This window comes from Apteryx mantelli, chromosome 2 (genome assembly GCF_036417845.1).
Source record: "Apteryx mantelli isolate bAptMan1 chromosome 2, bAptMan1.hap1, whole genome shotgun sequence".
NCBI classification, from domain to species: domain Eukaryota; kingdom Metazoa; phylum Chordata; class Aves; order Apterygiformes; family Apterygidae; genus Apteryx; species Apteryx mantelli.
The window spans coordinates 34946734-34964080 of record NC_089979.1 but is presented as its reverse complement, the minus strand read 5'-3'; the positions used below and the strand labels follow the sequence as shown (position 1 = coordinate 34964080).

Below are 17347 nucleotides of genomic sequence, written 5' to 3'. Positions count from 1 at the left end.
AAGATAATGAAGATCAACTGATGACTCATTGACTAATGATATGAATACAGGTCTGGGATCTTGGAATGCACCCATGGAAAATGGATTCTTCTTGACAGAGAAACTGTGGATATACCATAATGGCTGGCATACATGGTAAAAAGTATTCAAAATAAGAAATGAGGAAGAAATTTGTTGGGACTAGTACGATCTCCACAGGCAGTTTTAATGCACAGAAAGCAGAAAATATGATAAATGGAGATATAGTAATGAATAACACAGGATGTTGAACAGTAAAATGAAAGAAAGCTGTAATATTGAAGAGGGCAGTAATCAAGATATGCAGTAAATGAAAGTTCGGTATCTAATTTATATAAGAAAATGAGATGATTTCCCTGAATAACAAGTGAAATCTTGTATGTTAATGCAATGAACTTGGCCACTAAAATAAATAAGCTAGAATTACTGGTGCAAAACATAAATCTGAATTTTCAGAGATAACAATAAAATTATTAAATAGCAATCACACCTGGAGTATGGCTATCAAAAGATAATGCATGTAGGTAGCTGTCAGGAAAGCTAGTAAATTTTATCAGCAAATATACACATGAACAACATGGATGAAACAGAATGTGTTTGGATCAAATTTACTTTGGAATAAGATAGCTGAAAGGCAGACAGTGAAAGTCAGTACCAAGAAGTTTACCATTATGTGAGGGCCTAACTTGCACAGATTGGAGAAAAAATCCTAATAATAATGGTAGAAAGCAGTTATTCCTACTTGCCGAAGTCAGTAGATTTCTTCCTGAAATAATCACTAGAGGAGACTCTATTTTAGGATTAGATTTGATGAGCAGTGAAGATACTTTAGAATGAGAAAATGTACAAAATATCCCTGGAATAACCAATCATAAATTGATTCAGTTAAGTTAAAAAGTAGGACATGGAAAAGCAACTTAAACTAAACCTTTGATTTAAAACCAGCAAATTTTGAAAAACTGAAGGAAAAGATTAATGAAGTCAATTGAACTGAAAAGCAAGATCTAGCAAAGGAAATAAAAACAAAATAGTGAAAGGTTATTTAACCATATACATTAAAGAAGAATAAGCAAAGGACTATGCATACTATGCACTGAATATGAGAAGACAAACCAGGTATGCCCTTACAATAAAGTAAAAACTCTACCTCAGTTTTTTAATAAGAATGGTGATATACAGTGTTTGGGAAATGTCAGGATTGCTGAAAAGGATGGGAAATTTAAAACAGAAAATCACAAATGGGATGAAAAGTGCAAATAAAAACCCATGTATTTTACTCCAAAACAATAGTATGCAAAGTTTTTGAACACATTTGAGTGAATGGATACTTCTCTCCAGGTATACACAGGTAACCAAAAAACAAAAATTTCTGGCGTCAGTTTGCCGAAGATGCACAGCACAAGGTATCTGGATTGGCATTGTTCAAGTACCTGAGGTCCGCCATTAAGATGATAACTCATCTTTGTACGCAGGGAAAGTACAGCAGTTCTAATCTATTTGAGCATGATATGAGAAATTAGTAGTTAAAATGGAGGAGCTGATTACTGTAAGAGCTGTAGAGTGACAGAATAACCAGCTAGATGGGAAATTATAGCAGTTTGTTTTTAAATGAGAGGTATTAATTTATAGGGGTACTAGTAAGTTTCTCAGGAATCAGTGTTGGGATTGATCTGGATTTCATATTTTCACCTATATACTGCATAAAGTAGAAAATTTCTGTAATATAGTTGCTAAGAATTGTCAAAACGTAAGAGGATCAGAAAATCCAGAGTAGAAGAAAAGGGACAATATATAGCACCATTAAAAAAAATAAAAATTTAATTTAAATGCATTTAAAAATTAATATCAAGAGTTAATGCTATGAGCAAGGAATTTTTTCACTCACAAAAAAACAGAGAAGGAGAAGCAACTGTATATATTTCTGTTGATCACAGAAGGAGGGGATCACTGATATGATGCATCAATGTGACTGTAAGATGTACTAGGAGAGCTGTTTTTAAGAAGAGAAATTTTACTGTCAGTGTCCAAGAGTCTAGAAAGACATTATCTGAAATGCTGCATAAAGTTCTTGTTACCCATATTGAAAAAAAGATTACTTGAAACTGAATAGGTCCAGAGAAAGGAAACCATCATGATTAGGGGAAATGAAGAGAATGTCTTATGTAGGAGAAAAAGTAGGAAGAATATCCGATTGCTGTTTACAGACAGCATGGAGAAAAAGGTATATTTAAGTAAATGACAGTGATGGCTTTGGGACGCATGAATATAAACTAATGACTAGAATTAGGATAGAAATTAGAAAAAAATTAAGATAGAAAACAGAAGAAGGACTCAGGCTTTAGAACATCTTTCCACTGTAAGTAGTAATGACTGTAACTGAACAAGTTTTAATATAAGATTTAGTCAAAAAAACAGCATGACTTACATATTTATGTGAATGTCTTCTGGCAAGAGGCTGAACTAGATAAACTGAAAGTCCCTTCCTGGGATTGTGGTCTATATGCTGTGTTGGCTATTTCTTTTTTAATACTGGCAAGAAAAAACTGAATTCCTTCTAGAAGAAGGGTATTTCATCACTCTATATAAAACCTTTAAGTGCTTGCTGAATCTGTTTCTAACTTGCCCTTACACATTATTCAATATGCTTGTCACTTTCAAGTATATTTTATATTGTGTAGTTCAGAAAGATTCTCGGTTAATTTACAGAATTAAGGAAAATACATAAGTAGTTCAAATTACTCCTCATGGTGTTTTTCCTTCTGCTGATCAGTATGTTCTTCTAGTTACCAGCTTTGTGAGGTCCTCTCTTCAGTATTCTCCAGTCTTACCTAATGAAACTGATTTTCTTTGCTCTGTATATCTCAGCCGCTCAGTATTCTGTATCTTCCCTGAACCATTAATGAATTTATAAACCTGATGGACCCTAGGGATCTTTGAAACATCTCACTTAACCTTTTGTCCTGCTCTGAGCCGACCATTTTATTCCTTCTCTTGGAGTTTACATAGGTCACATTGAAATCGAGAGCAGATCCTTCAATGAATAGAAGAGTTATTTCACCCCTTGCTGTGGTCTTTGCTGATTCTAACCAATGGCAGTACCTCACATCTCACTTTTTGAGTTTCAGTTTGCTCAGTATCCCTGCAATAAGCATCCAGTTAAGGACTTTTAAGGTCTGAATAAACTAAAGTCAACTGGGTGCTATGAATCCATCAAAAAGACTGTAAGTGATGGAGGCATATACCTAACTGTTAATTTGCTTATCAGTTTTCCCAATAATACTAACATTTATGCTTTATTTAGGGCCTAGAAGCCTAGTACACAAAATGCTATACAGCATTTAGTTGAATCCTATTACTACACAATTTCAAGTTTCATTTTCAAACATAGGTTTTATTTCTGAATTGCCATGTAAACAGATGAAAAAATACCATTGAGGCTCTTCATTTGGAGCACTCATAAAACACCATTGAAGGACACTAAAGAATGTGGAGATTGGTGGAAGAACATCAGAGACATGGCCAGTATAGTCTGATAATCACACAGTTGGTGCATAATATATTAGCCAATATCACAATGTTGTTTTAGGGTTGTAGTGATAGTTTATTACATAGAATATAACACTGCTTCAAACAACAGAAACTTATCAGTTATTTATGAGGACATACAGCTGCCATTGAACTCTTAAGGAGAAACGAAGCGTGCTTCCAGGTTTCCTAGCTGTACTGCAAAGCCCCTTTGCTCCAGATCCCACTTCTACTTCCCTTGGTGTGCCTTGGTTTCCTCAGGGAGGCAATCAAGACATATAGGCCACAAGGGAGTTTTGGTAGGCTTTGATTAGGCCCCCAATCTGGATAACTGAAGTACCACAATCCAGGGTTTCTCACAGCATGTACATGCCATTTACTCTAGGCACAGCCTCCAAGAGTACAGATTGGCCAAATTCTCATACTGTAACTGAACAATAGCACCTTACTTCTTCAGAGGCATCTCTGACTCGAGTGACAGTGAAGTAAGGTAATGTGCAGTATTAGGGATTAAAACGTAGCCACAAAACTGAAATACTCATGCTAATCACAATATACATTAAATATTTTCCATTTTTATATTTAAAATAATTTACTGAAAACTGTAAGCTGTATACAATGTACACTACACACACAGGATATGAAAATATGCTGTAAACAGATCGAAAGATCCTGAAACATAATAAATAATAGCTCTAAGATTGTCTTAATACAACATATTTACAAAAAAACAAAAAGAACTCGGATGACCTTTATAGTACAGAGGTTGAAAAGAACACACTGAATTAAAACATATAGTGTATGTAAAATGGTTTTAAGAGTAAGCTGTGCTGCCTCAGAAGGGAATATGGCAAGAGCAGTCAGGAAGTCCACTGACACAGTCTCCCTCCTCAGTTACTATGGAATCCCAGCAGAAATAAATACGCTCCTTTTCTAGTATCCTCTGGGTAAAAGAAGCAATCTCATTTGGGGTATGGGTGACCTATATATAGCCTGAAAGATCACTTTACTCACCTAATTATTCTGAATTTGGCCTTTAAAGACTGAAATAGCTGGTCGATAATGTTAATCTATATAAAATTAACGTGACTACTATTTGCTGCCTTTCATTGTAGTACTGCATTTGAATAGTATTTTCTACTTTTCATTTCAAATTAAACATCTCAGTTGATTTTTTCTGGACAAAGCAGTTATACTGAAAGATAATTCTCAGACTCTTTCTCAAAGGTCGTGAAATACAGGAACTTAGAACTTAGGCAGGTATTTCAAATTTCAGCCGTCTGTTCTAACAAGCAGTAGCTGTTTCTCTATGAAAAAGATGGTTGGAACATTACTGAATATCTTTAAGTAAATAACATTTCTGAGGAAAACTTTTTTTTTTAACAAAAAATTAGAAGAATGGCTTTTATCCTTCACTGGTTCCTACAAAAATTATAAGTAATTATCTGTATTTTAACATTGATATAAAATTGTAATTAGTATTTATCTAGGCCTGAGTTGTCTTTGCACTGGGAGTTCTGTTTGGGTGTGGTCAGGAGTTTGCTTTGTGATTAATTTTTTTCTGAAGATGTTCTCATCAATGTAATGTTATAGAGCTCTCAAGACCTTTACTACATATCTTTCTTTTCTTTGCTGTTTCCATTGTCCATGGCACAGAAGAAAATATCTTCTTCATCTTCTCCTGTAGGCAAGGCATTTTCATTTTTCAGAATTTCAGAGGCATTATGTTCAATGCTATTTAAAGAAGTTTCACACTTCAAGAATATTTCAGAATGATGGGTTTCTGCTGGATCTGTCAACAAGGGAGACAATTTTTCTTCAACAATATGAATTAGATTTATTCTTAAGCTTTGGCATATTTTTTGTTTTGTATCTGGTAGTTCACTATTTGTGCCTACTGCTACATCACTGAGTGTATGTTTGGATATACTATTTTGACAATTGCTGATCTCCACAGGATTTACATTCACATTCTCTATAACATGTAACTTCCCTAAATGGCTTCTGTCTTTCGGGGTTGAAGACATAAGAACCCCAAAGTTACTTATGTAATCTAACATGTTATTAGCATAAAACCTATTGAAAATATTATTGGCAATCTTACTGATACAGCTATTCTTTATAGTCACATGAGTATTTTCATCTTCTATTAACTCTTTGCCTGACCATGGTAAATGTTGACTCCTCTTGGCCAATGAACACAGATCCAGCTGGTTCTCAAGGTCAGATGCCTTTTGGTAGGCATATCCTCTCTGTTCCTCATTAATTGGTGTTACTATTGCCATCAATATTGGACAATGTTGGCCACATATAGCATGGAGCTTATCCAAAGAATCTTCTTCCTGAAGAGCACTTCTGTTAGCGTTACTGACATCAGTTGGCTGAGACTGTATGGGTTCATCATTTAAAGGCTGTTTTAATGGATGCACCTTGTTATCAGGCAATCTAAATTCTACAGATGTAACAGGTGGAAAACTGGTATTAGCCTCTGTGGAAAGACATTTAGAAGTAGAACATACCATTGCTGATTGGTTGATCTTTTCTTCGTTTCCTACAGGAAGAGAGGTGATTTTACAATTGAGGCCAGGTTTGCTTTTTGTATTCAAGTCACCCAGAAAAGGGTCTGAATCACTATTATGAGGTATATTGAAGTAGTTACAAACATTTTCAGAGGGTTGAGCCATATCTTCAAGTTCTGAAGAAGAGATTTCTTTGAGGACTAGATCTCGAGTCAGATGATTGCTAAAGTGCGAGTATGGAGCATCTTCGCTATTAGTATCAAGCATTGTGTCTGTTGATGTTGTATCCAAATTACCATACGTTCCAATCCTTTCAGGTGGCGATCTTCTGATCAAATGATTTTCTTTAAGAATCCATTTGCCTTTATCAATCAATATTCCTACATCTTCATTAGCATGTAAACTAGGTTGACAACATTGCTTTGGAGATTCCCCTGAACAGTCATTAGTATAAGTTGTCTCTTCCCCATTAAGAGTAAGTTGTGTTGCTGATAAAGAAATATTTTCTCTTCTCCATATAATGTCATCTTTATTTATGGTTTCTGGGAATTCTTGTGATGGCAGTGGAAGTGACAATTCCTCTGCAGAACAAGACCTAGGTTCTTGAAAAAAATAAACTTTTTTTTCCAACACTGTAGAGTGGAATTCTTCGGTATCCTTTTGAAATACTTTGGACCTATAAGGAACTCCTGTGTGAAAGTTAGGCTTAAATGAAGCTTCTGTCTTACCATAAAGTCGTTCAATAGTCCTTTTTACATAGCCAGTATTATAATGTTTTTCAAGTACCACTTCCTCCCCGCTTTCATTGGTCAAATCACTGGATGCTCTAAAGTTATAATCACTCTCATCACTATCAGGTCTGTAATCTGACCAGTCAGATGTAGCAGGACTTTTGAAGCATTTTTTTAATCGAGAAATATCTGAACATGTTCTATTCTCCAGCTCTTCTACTTGTAATTTCTGTTCTCCTTCACTCATATCACATTCTGTAATTTGCTTAGATTCATAACAAAAAGATAATGGAGAAGGTGTAGACAACCTCTCAGAGGTTTCCTCATGAGTTTCTGTGTCTTTCTTCGCTTCCTGTACAGAATCATCCTCATAATCATATTCTGTAGAGGTGTCAGAATCTTGTCTAAGTTGGTTATTTGGCTTTTCATCATTACCTGCTGACTTTCGGCCAACTTTCTCATCTTTGCTTTTATTGGTAGTAACATGTTTGATATTTTTTTCACCTACTACCTCAGAAGTAATCTGATCTAAATTACAATTTTTGTCATTAGAAGTTACACTAGGAACAGTTGAGTTAGACTCTACTGAAGTTCCTGACTCTTCATTATTAAGTGATGCATCAGTGTTTTTATCTTGAGATTGTTGTAATGAGCTATCAGCCATTTCTTCATTTCTTTCAGGTGACTTTAGAACTGATGTAAGGCTACAACTATCTGAATTAGTATTGGTATATTTACCATATAGCAGTGTTTTGGGAGCACTGAAATCATTTAGATCTGAAGTCTTTGTTGCTATATAAAGCTCTTTCTGTATATCAGAACAACTTTCTAATTCACCAGCAAATTTTTGAGCTTCTTCAGAATTTATACTGTCCTTTGGAAAACAGGATTCAACTGAGTTTTCATTTTCATGCAAAGGTATACCATTATGATTTTCAGATCTAGGCATATTTTCATGACAATGTGTAGAGTACTGGTTTTTGAGGTCCCTCCCAGACTGTAGTAAGTTACTTTCTGTTGATTGTTCAAAATGTGAGACAGCAGCCTTCAATTCATCAACTTTTTCTATGACTGTAGTTTGTTTCAGAAATGGTGACTGTGTAAATATTTCTGAACAGCTACAAGTAGTTTTTTGCATGTCATCTTTGATTGTGCTACTCAAACTCTCTCTCAGATTCAGTACAAGTAGCCAAGCTAGAAGGAGATTGGAGGAAGAACCAAAAACCGAAGGAGAAAGATCTGAAAGACTGCATGCTTTTCCTATACATCCACTGTGTTCTTTTTGGAGACCAAAGAAGGTTGACTGCAATTCACACAGCAACCTGCTAGACATGCAGTTAGTCTGAACATCAGTTCCCATTTTCTCATTGACAACTGGTGAATATACTTGAACAGCAGCTTCAGAACTTTTTCTTTGATACAGATTGGTATCTTGAATATCATCTTCTGACTTCTTTTTATCTTTGTCATGTGTTTCATGAAACATCTGTAGCTTAGTGCCATGATGGAAATCTGACTGTAGTAAATACTTGGCTTCTTCTATTATAGCTGTATTAGCATTAATCAAAGAGTCAGTTTGTCTTCCACATGAATGTTTTCCTGATTCTTCAATAGCTCCCAATTCACAAAGAGGCTTTAATGTTTTTTTGGTTAGATTATGTTCAACCAGGGTATTTTTTCTTGTCACATGCACTTTATTTGTGATAAATTTAGTTTCTTTGCCGATAAAAGCATCAATATTTTCTTTAGGAAAAGGACAGACATTGCTACTCTCTGCATTCCCTTCTTTTTTGTTTATAGGGGGTAAGACAGCATTCGGTAACAAGTTCTTCATCCAAGTTTGAACATAGTTTTCAAGTGAATGCTCAGCAACCTCATCTTGAAAATCCTCCTGTTTCAGAGTCTTTAGTGTAAGGACTCTCTCTGACATACTTAACTTACTTGCTGTTTTACTTAGATTCTTCTTAATCCTCTTTTGCTTTTTTGCTTTTTTTGATGACAAATTTTCCAAAATATTATTCTCCTTTTCTCTTTCTAAGTTATGATCCTTTGACACTTCTGACAATGGCTTTGATATCTTTGATGGATTAGATGTCTGTTCAAAAGAATTAGTTGTGAGATGTGTGACTTCTTTCTCAATATTCACTGTATCTTGCCCGTGTTCAGTTTCAGTTTTTGAATCAACTATCATTAGATTATCTTTGTGCTTTGCAGACAAAACCAAACTATTTTTGTTGCCTGACTTTGATTTTGTCAATCGCCTATTAGCTCTTGTTTTCTTATTAGATAATCCATTTTGTTGGTGTTCTACTGAAACCTGGGGATAAAACTCATCTTCAGGACATATGCTTTTGTCTGAATTAACAGATCCATCACTATCTTTGACAAAAAATTCCATTCCTTTTTTCTGAGGCATTTCAGAATAATTATCTGTAGCCTGTATTGTGCAATTCTCTGTGTTTTTGCTTGTGATATACATTCCCTGACTTTTAATTATCCCTAAGACTTCTTTAGCTTTTTGATTTTCATGTATACCTTGTTCTGGAAAGTCAGACAATGATTTTCTCTTCTTTTTGGTGAGGGAAGATGCAGGCTGGCTTTCATTAGTGGGGCGTGTTGCCATAACAGATTCAGTCCTGACACTGATTTGATTCTCACTTTCAGGAACATTAGGAAAGAATCCAGTTGTTGGATCTATTTTCTTAATGGGACCTTTACTACATGGAGGTACCATCATCTTTTTCTGACTATGTCTGGGACAGGTTAAATGCACTGAATCTTGAGAAAAACATAATAAATCAGAAGTTTTACATTTTCTTTCTTCATTTTTTGACTCAAATAATTCTGAATAGCTAATTAAAGAACTATGTGATCTTTTTATTTGTTTAAGATCACACAGCTCATGGATATTGTCTGCAGAAACTGGCCTAGTTCCCTGGTAAATTTTTGATGATGGTGTGAAACTGCTGATGTTAGCTTTGGAGGTTGTTACTAAACTATTATATGTACCTTGTTCTACAACTGATTTCTCTAATATTTTCTGTAACAATTCATCCCCATCAGGCACATCTAATGTCTTCCTATTTGAGGTTTCTATTAAATCATGACTTTTGTGGCTTACTTTAAAAAGCATTTCTTCTTTCTTCATACTCTCTGAAGAAAGCTTTAATAAATCATTGTCACTCATTTCACTAAACTTTGGATTGCTAATACTTGTTTTTTTCCTGCTTGAATGAGAAACCATACAATACTCAGATTTGCTTTCACCATCGTGTATTTCCTCACTGTAGGAAAACTGTCCTATTGTCTTCTCCTGAACCTCCTTCTCAGATACCAAGGTGACACTTTCAGCTACTGCTTTCTTTTGTCTAACACGTCTTGGCCCAGGGGTGGGAGGCCTGTAAAAACAAGGTCTTGTTTTATTCTCAGATACATTACTTACATCTAGGTCTGCAGAAGTGTTTGTCTGACAGGTACTATAATCAGCAGTTTTTAAATCATACTCTGATTCTTTGTCTGACACTTCTGCATTGAACTGTTGCAGTGAGACTCCCACTTCATTCTTGGAGCTCTCGAAAAATGGAGCCTCTTTTGGTTTTATACATGCTGATATATTTACATTAGATAAACAGTCCTCTGCACCTGTTGCAGAATTGCAAATATGAATATTTTTGTCATCAGAAAGGCCAGCACGGCTGACAGTGGTTGTCCATTTTATCGTTTCTTCCTCTTTAATTTTGAATCGAACTTTCATTTCTAGTGTCATGCTGCCATCTTGATTAAGGTGAACAGATTTCTCAATGTCATCTTCAGATAAATCTTCACCAGTAAGTGAATGATCTCCTACTACACCTTTATAATTGTCAGGAGCATAGGAAGAATCTGAGTTGTTATCATTGCTAGACCCTTTATCAGAGGAAACTGAGAATATCTGAGATCTTGAGCTAGAGGCCATTTCAGTTCCCACTACCAATAATAACATTGAAAAAACACAAATTCATTCAGCAGAGGAAAAGCAGAGCAGACAAATATCATGCATAAGGATCCAGATGGTGACATAGCAGACAGGCAGCAAAGGAAAAGAAAAAAAGAAAGCAGAAAAATTAGTACAAAAGAACTTAGTAAAGTTTGTTTATTTTTTTCAGAGTATTAGAATAAAAAGAACAGTATATCTAATTTTTCTATTCATTTTAAGAAGTTGTTTAAGTGAGATATATAACCATATTTTTATAAAGTATCAACATTGAACTACAGTTCCATTTCATTTTATTTTGCAATAGGCCCTTTTTAATCCTAGAGCTATGGTCTCCCTTAACACTCCAAAGCCTAAAAAAGTGCTAAATGCTCTCATTTGACACTCAGATGGAAGCTGAGGTTGCCTTAAACCTACGCACAAGCCCTTGCTTGTTTGGGAGTCAAGCTTAAAAGCTTGAAAACTTTACATCTTCTCTATACCTTAGCAATCACTAATGAATCAATACCTATTGGTACTGACAGTCAGCACTAAGGTGTGTCAATCAAGGCGAAAATAAATCTCTCTGGGCTTAGTCCAACAATCTTCAGTATGCGAGTAATCATTACTATGAGTAGTGTCACTGACTATTGATATATGGGGTAATAATAAAGAATACAGATGCAGACTCCTGTAATGAATTTCTATAAAGAAATCAACCTTGAAGCACTTGAACTTCTTATGAAATCTGAATTTAAATCATGAAATTCTGAGATATATTTTATGCCACAGTACTCTAGAGGATGGCCCAAAACTCAGTGAAGCCAATGAGAATACTTCCACTGACTTAAATGAGTTTTGGGGATGGTCCATCATGCGTTTGCATACATATTAAATACTCCTAAAATATGATTTGATTATTTTGTAACACCTTTGGCTCTTAAAAAAAAATCTCATCTCTATCAGTTGTCAGTGAAGATGTGAGAGATTAAAAGACCATGAGGTAAAAATAAAATTTTGATGTCTTCTAAGAAGTTTTGCCTCTCTGAGTAAAACAGTGCATGGACATCCACACAGAGACATTATCCACAACTGCTACTGATACATAAATATATAGGAGCCATCATTTTATATAAAGTTTTGGAATATGGAAAGGTATTTCATCACATTTAATATTAACTTAACTACATTGCTTGAAGTTAAGCATATGCTTTGCTCAAGTGATTCACATAAGGTTTCATGTCAAGACTTTCATGACTAACATATTACTGTTACAGGCAGGTGTTTAGAATTTCACGAGGAGTGCCTTGCAAGTTCCCCATACATATGCTTTTCCATAACTGAATCAGAAATAAAAGTTTGGACTAACTCCTCTAGCAGAGACCAGACCTTTCATTTCCCCAAATAAAAATCTCACTTTCTCTATCTCCAGGAGATGGAATAGGAACCAAGTCCCTGAAATTTGATAATTGAGGCTTTCACATCATCTGTAATGTCTCTTACACAGGATACTTTGAATTTCTCCAGTTAAAAACACAAACAGGGTTTTTTGGTCTTATTTTTTTTCTGTCTTACAGTAATTGCTGTTCACTAAGAGTTAAAAGAAGGTACTTATCAGATTCTTGGCTACTCACATTTTATATCATTTTAAGCCTGGATCTCTGACTTAAAGCAAAATTTGGATGGGAAATTTTATTTCTGTAGAATTTTCATTTTCCTCAAAATGATCCTATTTATTCTCTCTTTACCCATTAGCTATGTTCTGCAAACAGCCAGCAAAACAAGCTGTGTGAAGCAAAGAACGTGAAGGGTGACAAAAGCTAAAATGAATAGTTTGATGGGGACATAATAAACTAGGAGAAATGTGGAAGAAACTCCTTCAAGTAAATGGAAGCTTATGTCTTACATAGCAGTGCGCTCCATGACACAGAAAAGATTCTCACGGAAAGTCTCAGTACAGAAATAATTACAGTGTTCAGTACAGCATGCAGCTGTACCAAGAGCACAAGGTACCTCTGTGTTAAGCAAGTTTCGCCCTGGACAGTACCTCTGCCCTACAGGATGCTTTAATGTCAGGAGGTCCTACACGACCTAAAGCTCTGTTGCTGCAGCATTTTGTTCTCAACCTCAGCTAGCCTTGCTTTGTCTCCAACAACTTCTGATATTCCTGATCTTCCACTGACCACCTCCCATTCTCACTGACCCTTGTCAGTCACACAACTCCACGAGTAGTCAAAGGAAAAGTGTATATTTGCATATCTTTTCCCAAACATATCTGAAAAACATACATCATAGTCGTGAGGATATAAGAAAGGATGATGCTCTTTTTAGGCAAGAGCAGATTCAAAAACATGGTGACCTTGTGAGTGGATGAATGCTGTAATGGTTTTCCTGTTTATGTGGAGCAGTTACGGGAAAAAATAAAACTCGTGATAATGACATGTCAAACTTTCATTTGTTAAGGTAAGATCTGAACCCTGTGCAAAAGATTTGAGCAAGAAATTCTGCCAGTTAGGAGCTACATTATTCTCTGAAGTAAGCTGTGGGTTCTCTTTTGCCACTGCTGTTACAAACACTGATGCAGAAAAATTAATAACAATCACAATCACTTGCATTAAAATAAGATATATTTAAAGATTTGTATCTATGTTCTAAATAAGTCAGTGTGAAAGAAAATATGCATACCATCTGAGCACTTAGCTTAAATTTTAAAAAGAAAATCAACACTTTGATCTTTTTTATGCCTATAGAGTAGTCTGAGCAAAAATAAACAGTTTCAACTGGCCTTTTTGAGTACCCTTGATCCCAGTAAGATTGTCATAGTTTATGTCTTATACTGAGAGAGAGAAACCAATTAATAAAATACAAATTAATTCAAAGAACTTACTATTTTCACTCTCTGACTTGGCATTTGCTTTCGGGTATACACAATTTGCAATTCCAAGCAATTTAGTAGGCCGTGCATACCCAAGAGGATCATAATTGCTTGGTTTAAAAGGCTCTCTCCCCGCTGCGACTACAGCTCCGGAGCACAATATCAGGGCCTGAAGATTAGGAACCTGGAAAAAAAAGTAACATTATATTCTCTGCTTTAATAACTACAAGTAATAATGTAAGAGATTTATACCTTTCATGCTTTAATATCTTTACTTCTTAGTCTCCACAGTAGTTTGCAGCAGGCTATTAAATATGTATCACAGAACAGAATTAATTTTTCAGTTCCTGTAAGGCAATTCCTATCTTTGGGAAGTTATGTCTTGTTACATAAATATATTAGAAAAAGATTTTAAGAAACAACACTTGGATCCAGATCACAATTCTCTCATAATTTAAGTGTTTGCATATAAAATTTTGTTTCATCATTGTGCAGTGACCGTACATAGCCATGAAACAAGAATGTGCATTTGGAGGTAGGCATACATATGAGCAAGCACCTAGAGGAAGAAAGAGGAGGCTCAGAATACACTACAGCACTTGCACAGTTGGTCTATTTACATTTACTGCGAGAGAGAAATAAAGACAGAATCACAGAACAACTTATGTTGGAAAGGACCCTTGGTTGTCATCCAGTCTAGCCCTTCATTCAAAGCAGGTCTAACTTCAGATCAAGTTATTAGGGGCCTTGTCTAACATGATTTTGAATTTATGTATGAATTTATGCAAGATATGTTGCAAGATGTGGCTTGCACAGTGCACTTCACTGACTTATAGGTGATACAGACACTTTCCCAACCTAATACAGAAGTCACTGTTTCACTGTTTCAATGGGTAAACACAGCAGATTTCCCTTGAGCAGACATTCTGCATGGAATTCTCTATACCTGTTGTCAGGATCAATCACAAGTACTTCTCTGGGGTTAAACAACATGCAGAATTAGAAAACACTAAGTAAACTAAAATTATATAAAACAGTGAACAAGATGAAAAATCAGGCTTATTATTGCTGCAACATTTGGGTTTAGAGGTACAGAATTTGGTCCACAATTTAGAAACTGTAAGATATAACAAAGTCTCATAGTTCCAACTCATTAATGGCAAAAAGCCCTGCATTTGCAGAATGATAAAATATCTAGTGCTATTAGTTGTTACCTTTAGTATCTTAAAACATTGAAAAACATAGACAAACAGTACTCAGGTTAAGGGAAGTTTCTGTGTAAATGGGCAAAAATACATAATTGAGAGCTTGCCTGAAAAAGGCCTGAGTAAGGAAAAGAAAAGTGACTTTTTATGATGACTTGAAACACGATGTCTTCACTTGCCTCTCCTGGTTCCAAGATTCATGTACATCTCCTCCAAACTAGTAGCCTTTCTGAAGGGGAACAAGCATAGAAAGGCAACAGCTGACATTGAGCACAGCAGACCTCACACCCAGGCCAGCCTCCCAATCTCCTAATGGAGCAAATAACCTTTTTATATTAAAATAGTCTAGAATAAAACATGGTAAAATTGTCAATGCTCATCTTTATTCTCACCTTTCTGCCATCAGTGGTGTATAGTTTCACAACTGGATACTGCATTAATTCACTCATATAATCCAGAAAGGCCTCAAAGGTTTGTGTATTTTTCTTTCCCAGAGCTATGGTGCGCCTGAGTCTTACATCACCATTTTTGAAAACAAGCAGCTTTTTAGGAGTTGTCACTTTTCTTTCACTCTGGCCAAAGCCATCTTCACTCTCCTTTGCTAACTGCACAGCTCGGCGACGAGCGCTGACAGGCCTGCTGATCTGCCAAGGCAGTGGCTTTTTCCTAGCCTGTTCAAGGTTGATGGGTTTCATTTTCTTCTGATGGGAACAAATATAAGATTTTCCATCTTCAAGATCCTCCAGATTGGTGATGATGTGTCTCCCTTTTGGTGTACTAATATTCCTCACCCCAAAAGGTAATGGGACCCGTTTGGATAAACTATCAAGCAAGGCATCAAATGTTTTGTAAGACCGATTATTAATGACCATGTTAATCCCATTAAACTGAGGATCTCCACTTTTGTAGAAACAGATCCGTTTGGCCACAATGGGTTCAGTGACATTGAAATGGCGTGTAGATAAAGTCTGTTCACTCTCAGAGGAGTTTGGCTGATTCACTGAGTAACTGGTTGAAGGCGTTTTGCTCATTTTGACAGCAATCTGGAAGAAAAAGGAGATGGATGCAAAAGTTCTCTCATGGTTAGTAATAATACAGTCTTCATTGAAGACATTAAGATGTGATAATACATCTTCATCTACTTGCAAATATTCCCAGAACTCTCCAATGTGATTTCAAATCTCTTATCAGTTTGGTACAAGAGACCTTTCTTTAGAAAAAATGTACTTTGTCAGTCCACAATGATAATTAAATGTTTTCTTTCCTGAGGATGACACTAATGACAGCACTTCATACTTAATATTAGACAAATCTTTATGAGGAGGGAGCAATTTATGCCTAGTCATAAGCCATATTCAGTCCAAAACAAACAAAACCGAAAGACAAAACAATTTATTCTAATCTCATATATTAGTTTTATACCAGGAAAAATCCATTGGTTTCAGGAAAAAGGCTCCTGGTTTACTGCACTGTACATTTTATCAAAATGAGGCCCAAAACATGTTTCAAAGTTATGTTTTAGTGATTGCACTTAGTAATCTGCAACATAAGTTGACAGATCATTTGCTTTTTGACTATAAGTTTTGTATTTCATGATATATAAATCAACCACTTTAATATTTGCATTATACTGAGTGAAAACCTACAAATCAAAGTTGTAGTTTTCTATAATTAAAACATTTAAATACTGGTCATTTAAACAACAGGTTATTTCTAGCAACTATGTGGATAGTCTTCATGCTTGAAAATGGAGCACTCTCACTATATTCTCTGAATCTGATCTACATACAGATACCTTATTGCGATCCCTTTATTGAATAAAATTGCTTTATCTTAATAATTGGCTTGCTTTGACTAGAACACAGACTAGAAATGGCTAGTCAACTAATCAGCCTGGAAGAAGGAGGTTTAGCAAAAAGTTTTTCTAAAAAAATGCACAGCAGTCTTGGGAAATATGTTTGTCATCAAAATAATATAAATTAAATTATTTGACAATGTCACCTTGAGGTAGCTGTGATACTGACTAATGGAACACACTATCTCTTCGGGTTACTACACATTTTTCTTAATGAAGCTGTGGAAAACAATCTTTTGACATATTTTACCACTACATACATCAGTTTTGAAATTGATAAGAAAATGTTGGCATTTTTCAAGACAGTCAAGGTTCTAATAAAGTCAGTTTTGACAAGATTTTCTCTTGTATTCTTACAGCTTTTCCAAAGAAACACTGTTTTCAGCTTGGGTGTTTTGCCTTCACTGTGAGTTAATAACTTTTTTGATGTTCATGTCACTGTGAGAATAGAAAGTTATTTTATTTTGAACAATGATTGGAGCAGAGGAAGAAAAGTTACCTTTTAATGTATTGTCTATGCTGCAAATTATACTCATTATAAGTGGTAAAACTGAAAAACAAGCGAACAGATCAACACCAGAATGATGTATACAAAGATGGATTTTAGGTAATCACGTTTCCATTAAAATTAAAAAAAAAGCATGAGTATTCAATTAAGGAATACGCA

At 35.3% G+C, this 17347-nt stretch overlaps 1 protein-coding gene across 1 annotated transcript in view; it reads right to left on the bottom strand.

Moving 5' to 3' along the window:
• Nucleotides 1–15856, bottom strand: part of RP1 (RP1 axonemal microtubule associated) — a 184676-nt gene extending 168820 nt beyond the window's left edge. The window contains exons 1-2 of the mRNA XM_067290018.1: nt 15218–15856; nt 13633–13804 (exon numbers count right to left, since the gene is read on the bottom strand). Of these exons, the coding sequence (XP_067146119.1) occupies nt 13633–13804; nt 15218–15856 (811 nt within the window). The remainder of the gene's footprint in view (nt 1–13632; nt 13805–15217) is intronic.
• Nucleotides 15857–17347: the final 1491 nt, after the last annotated feature.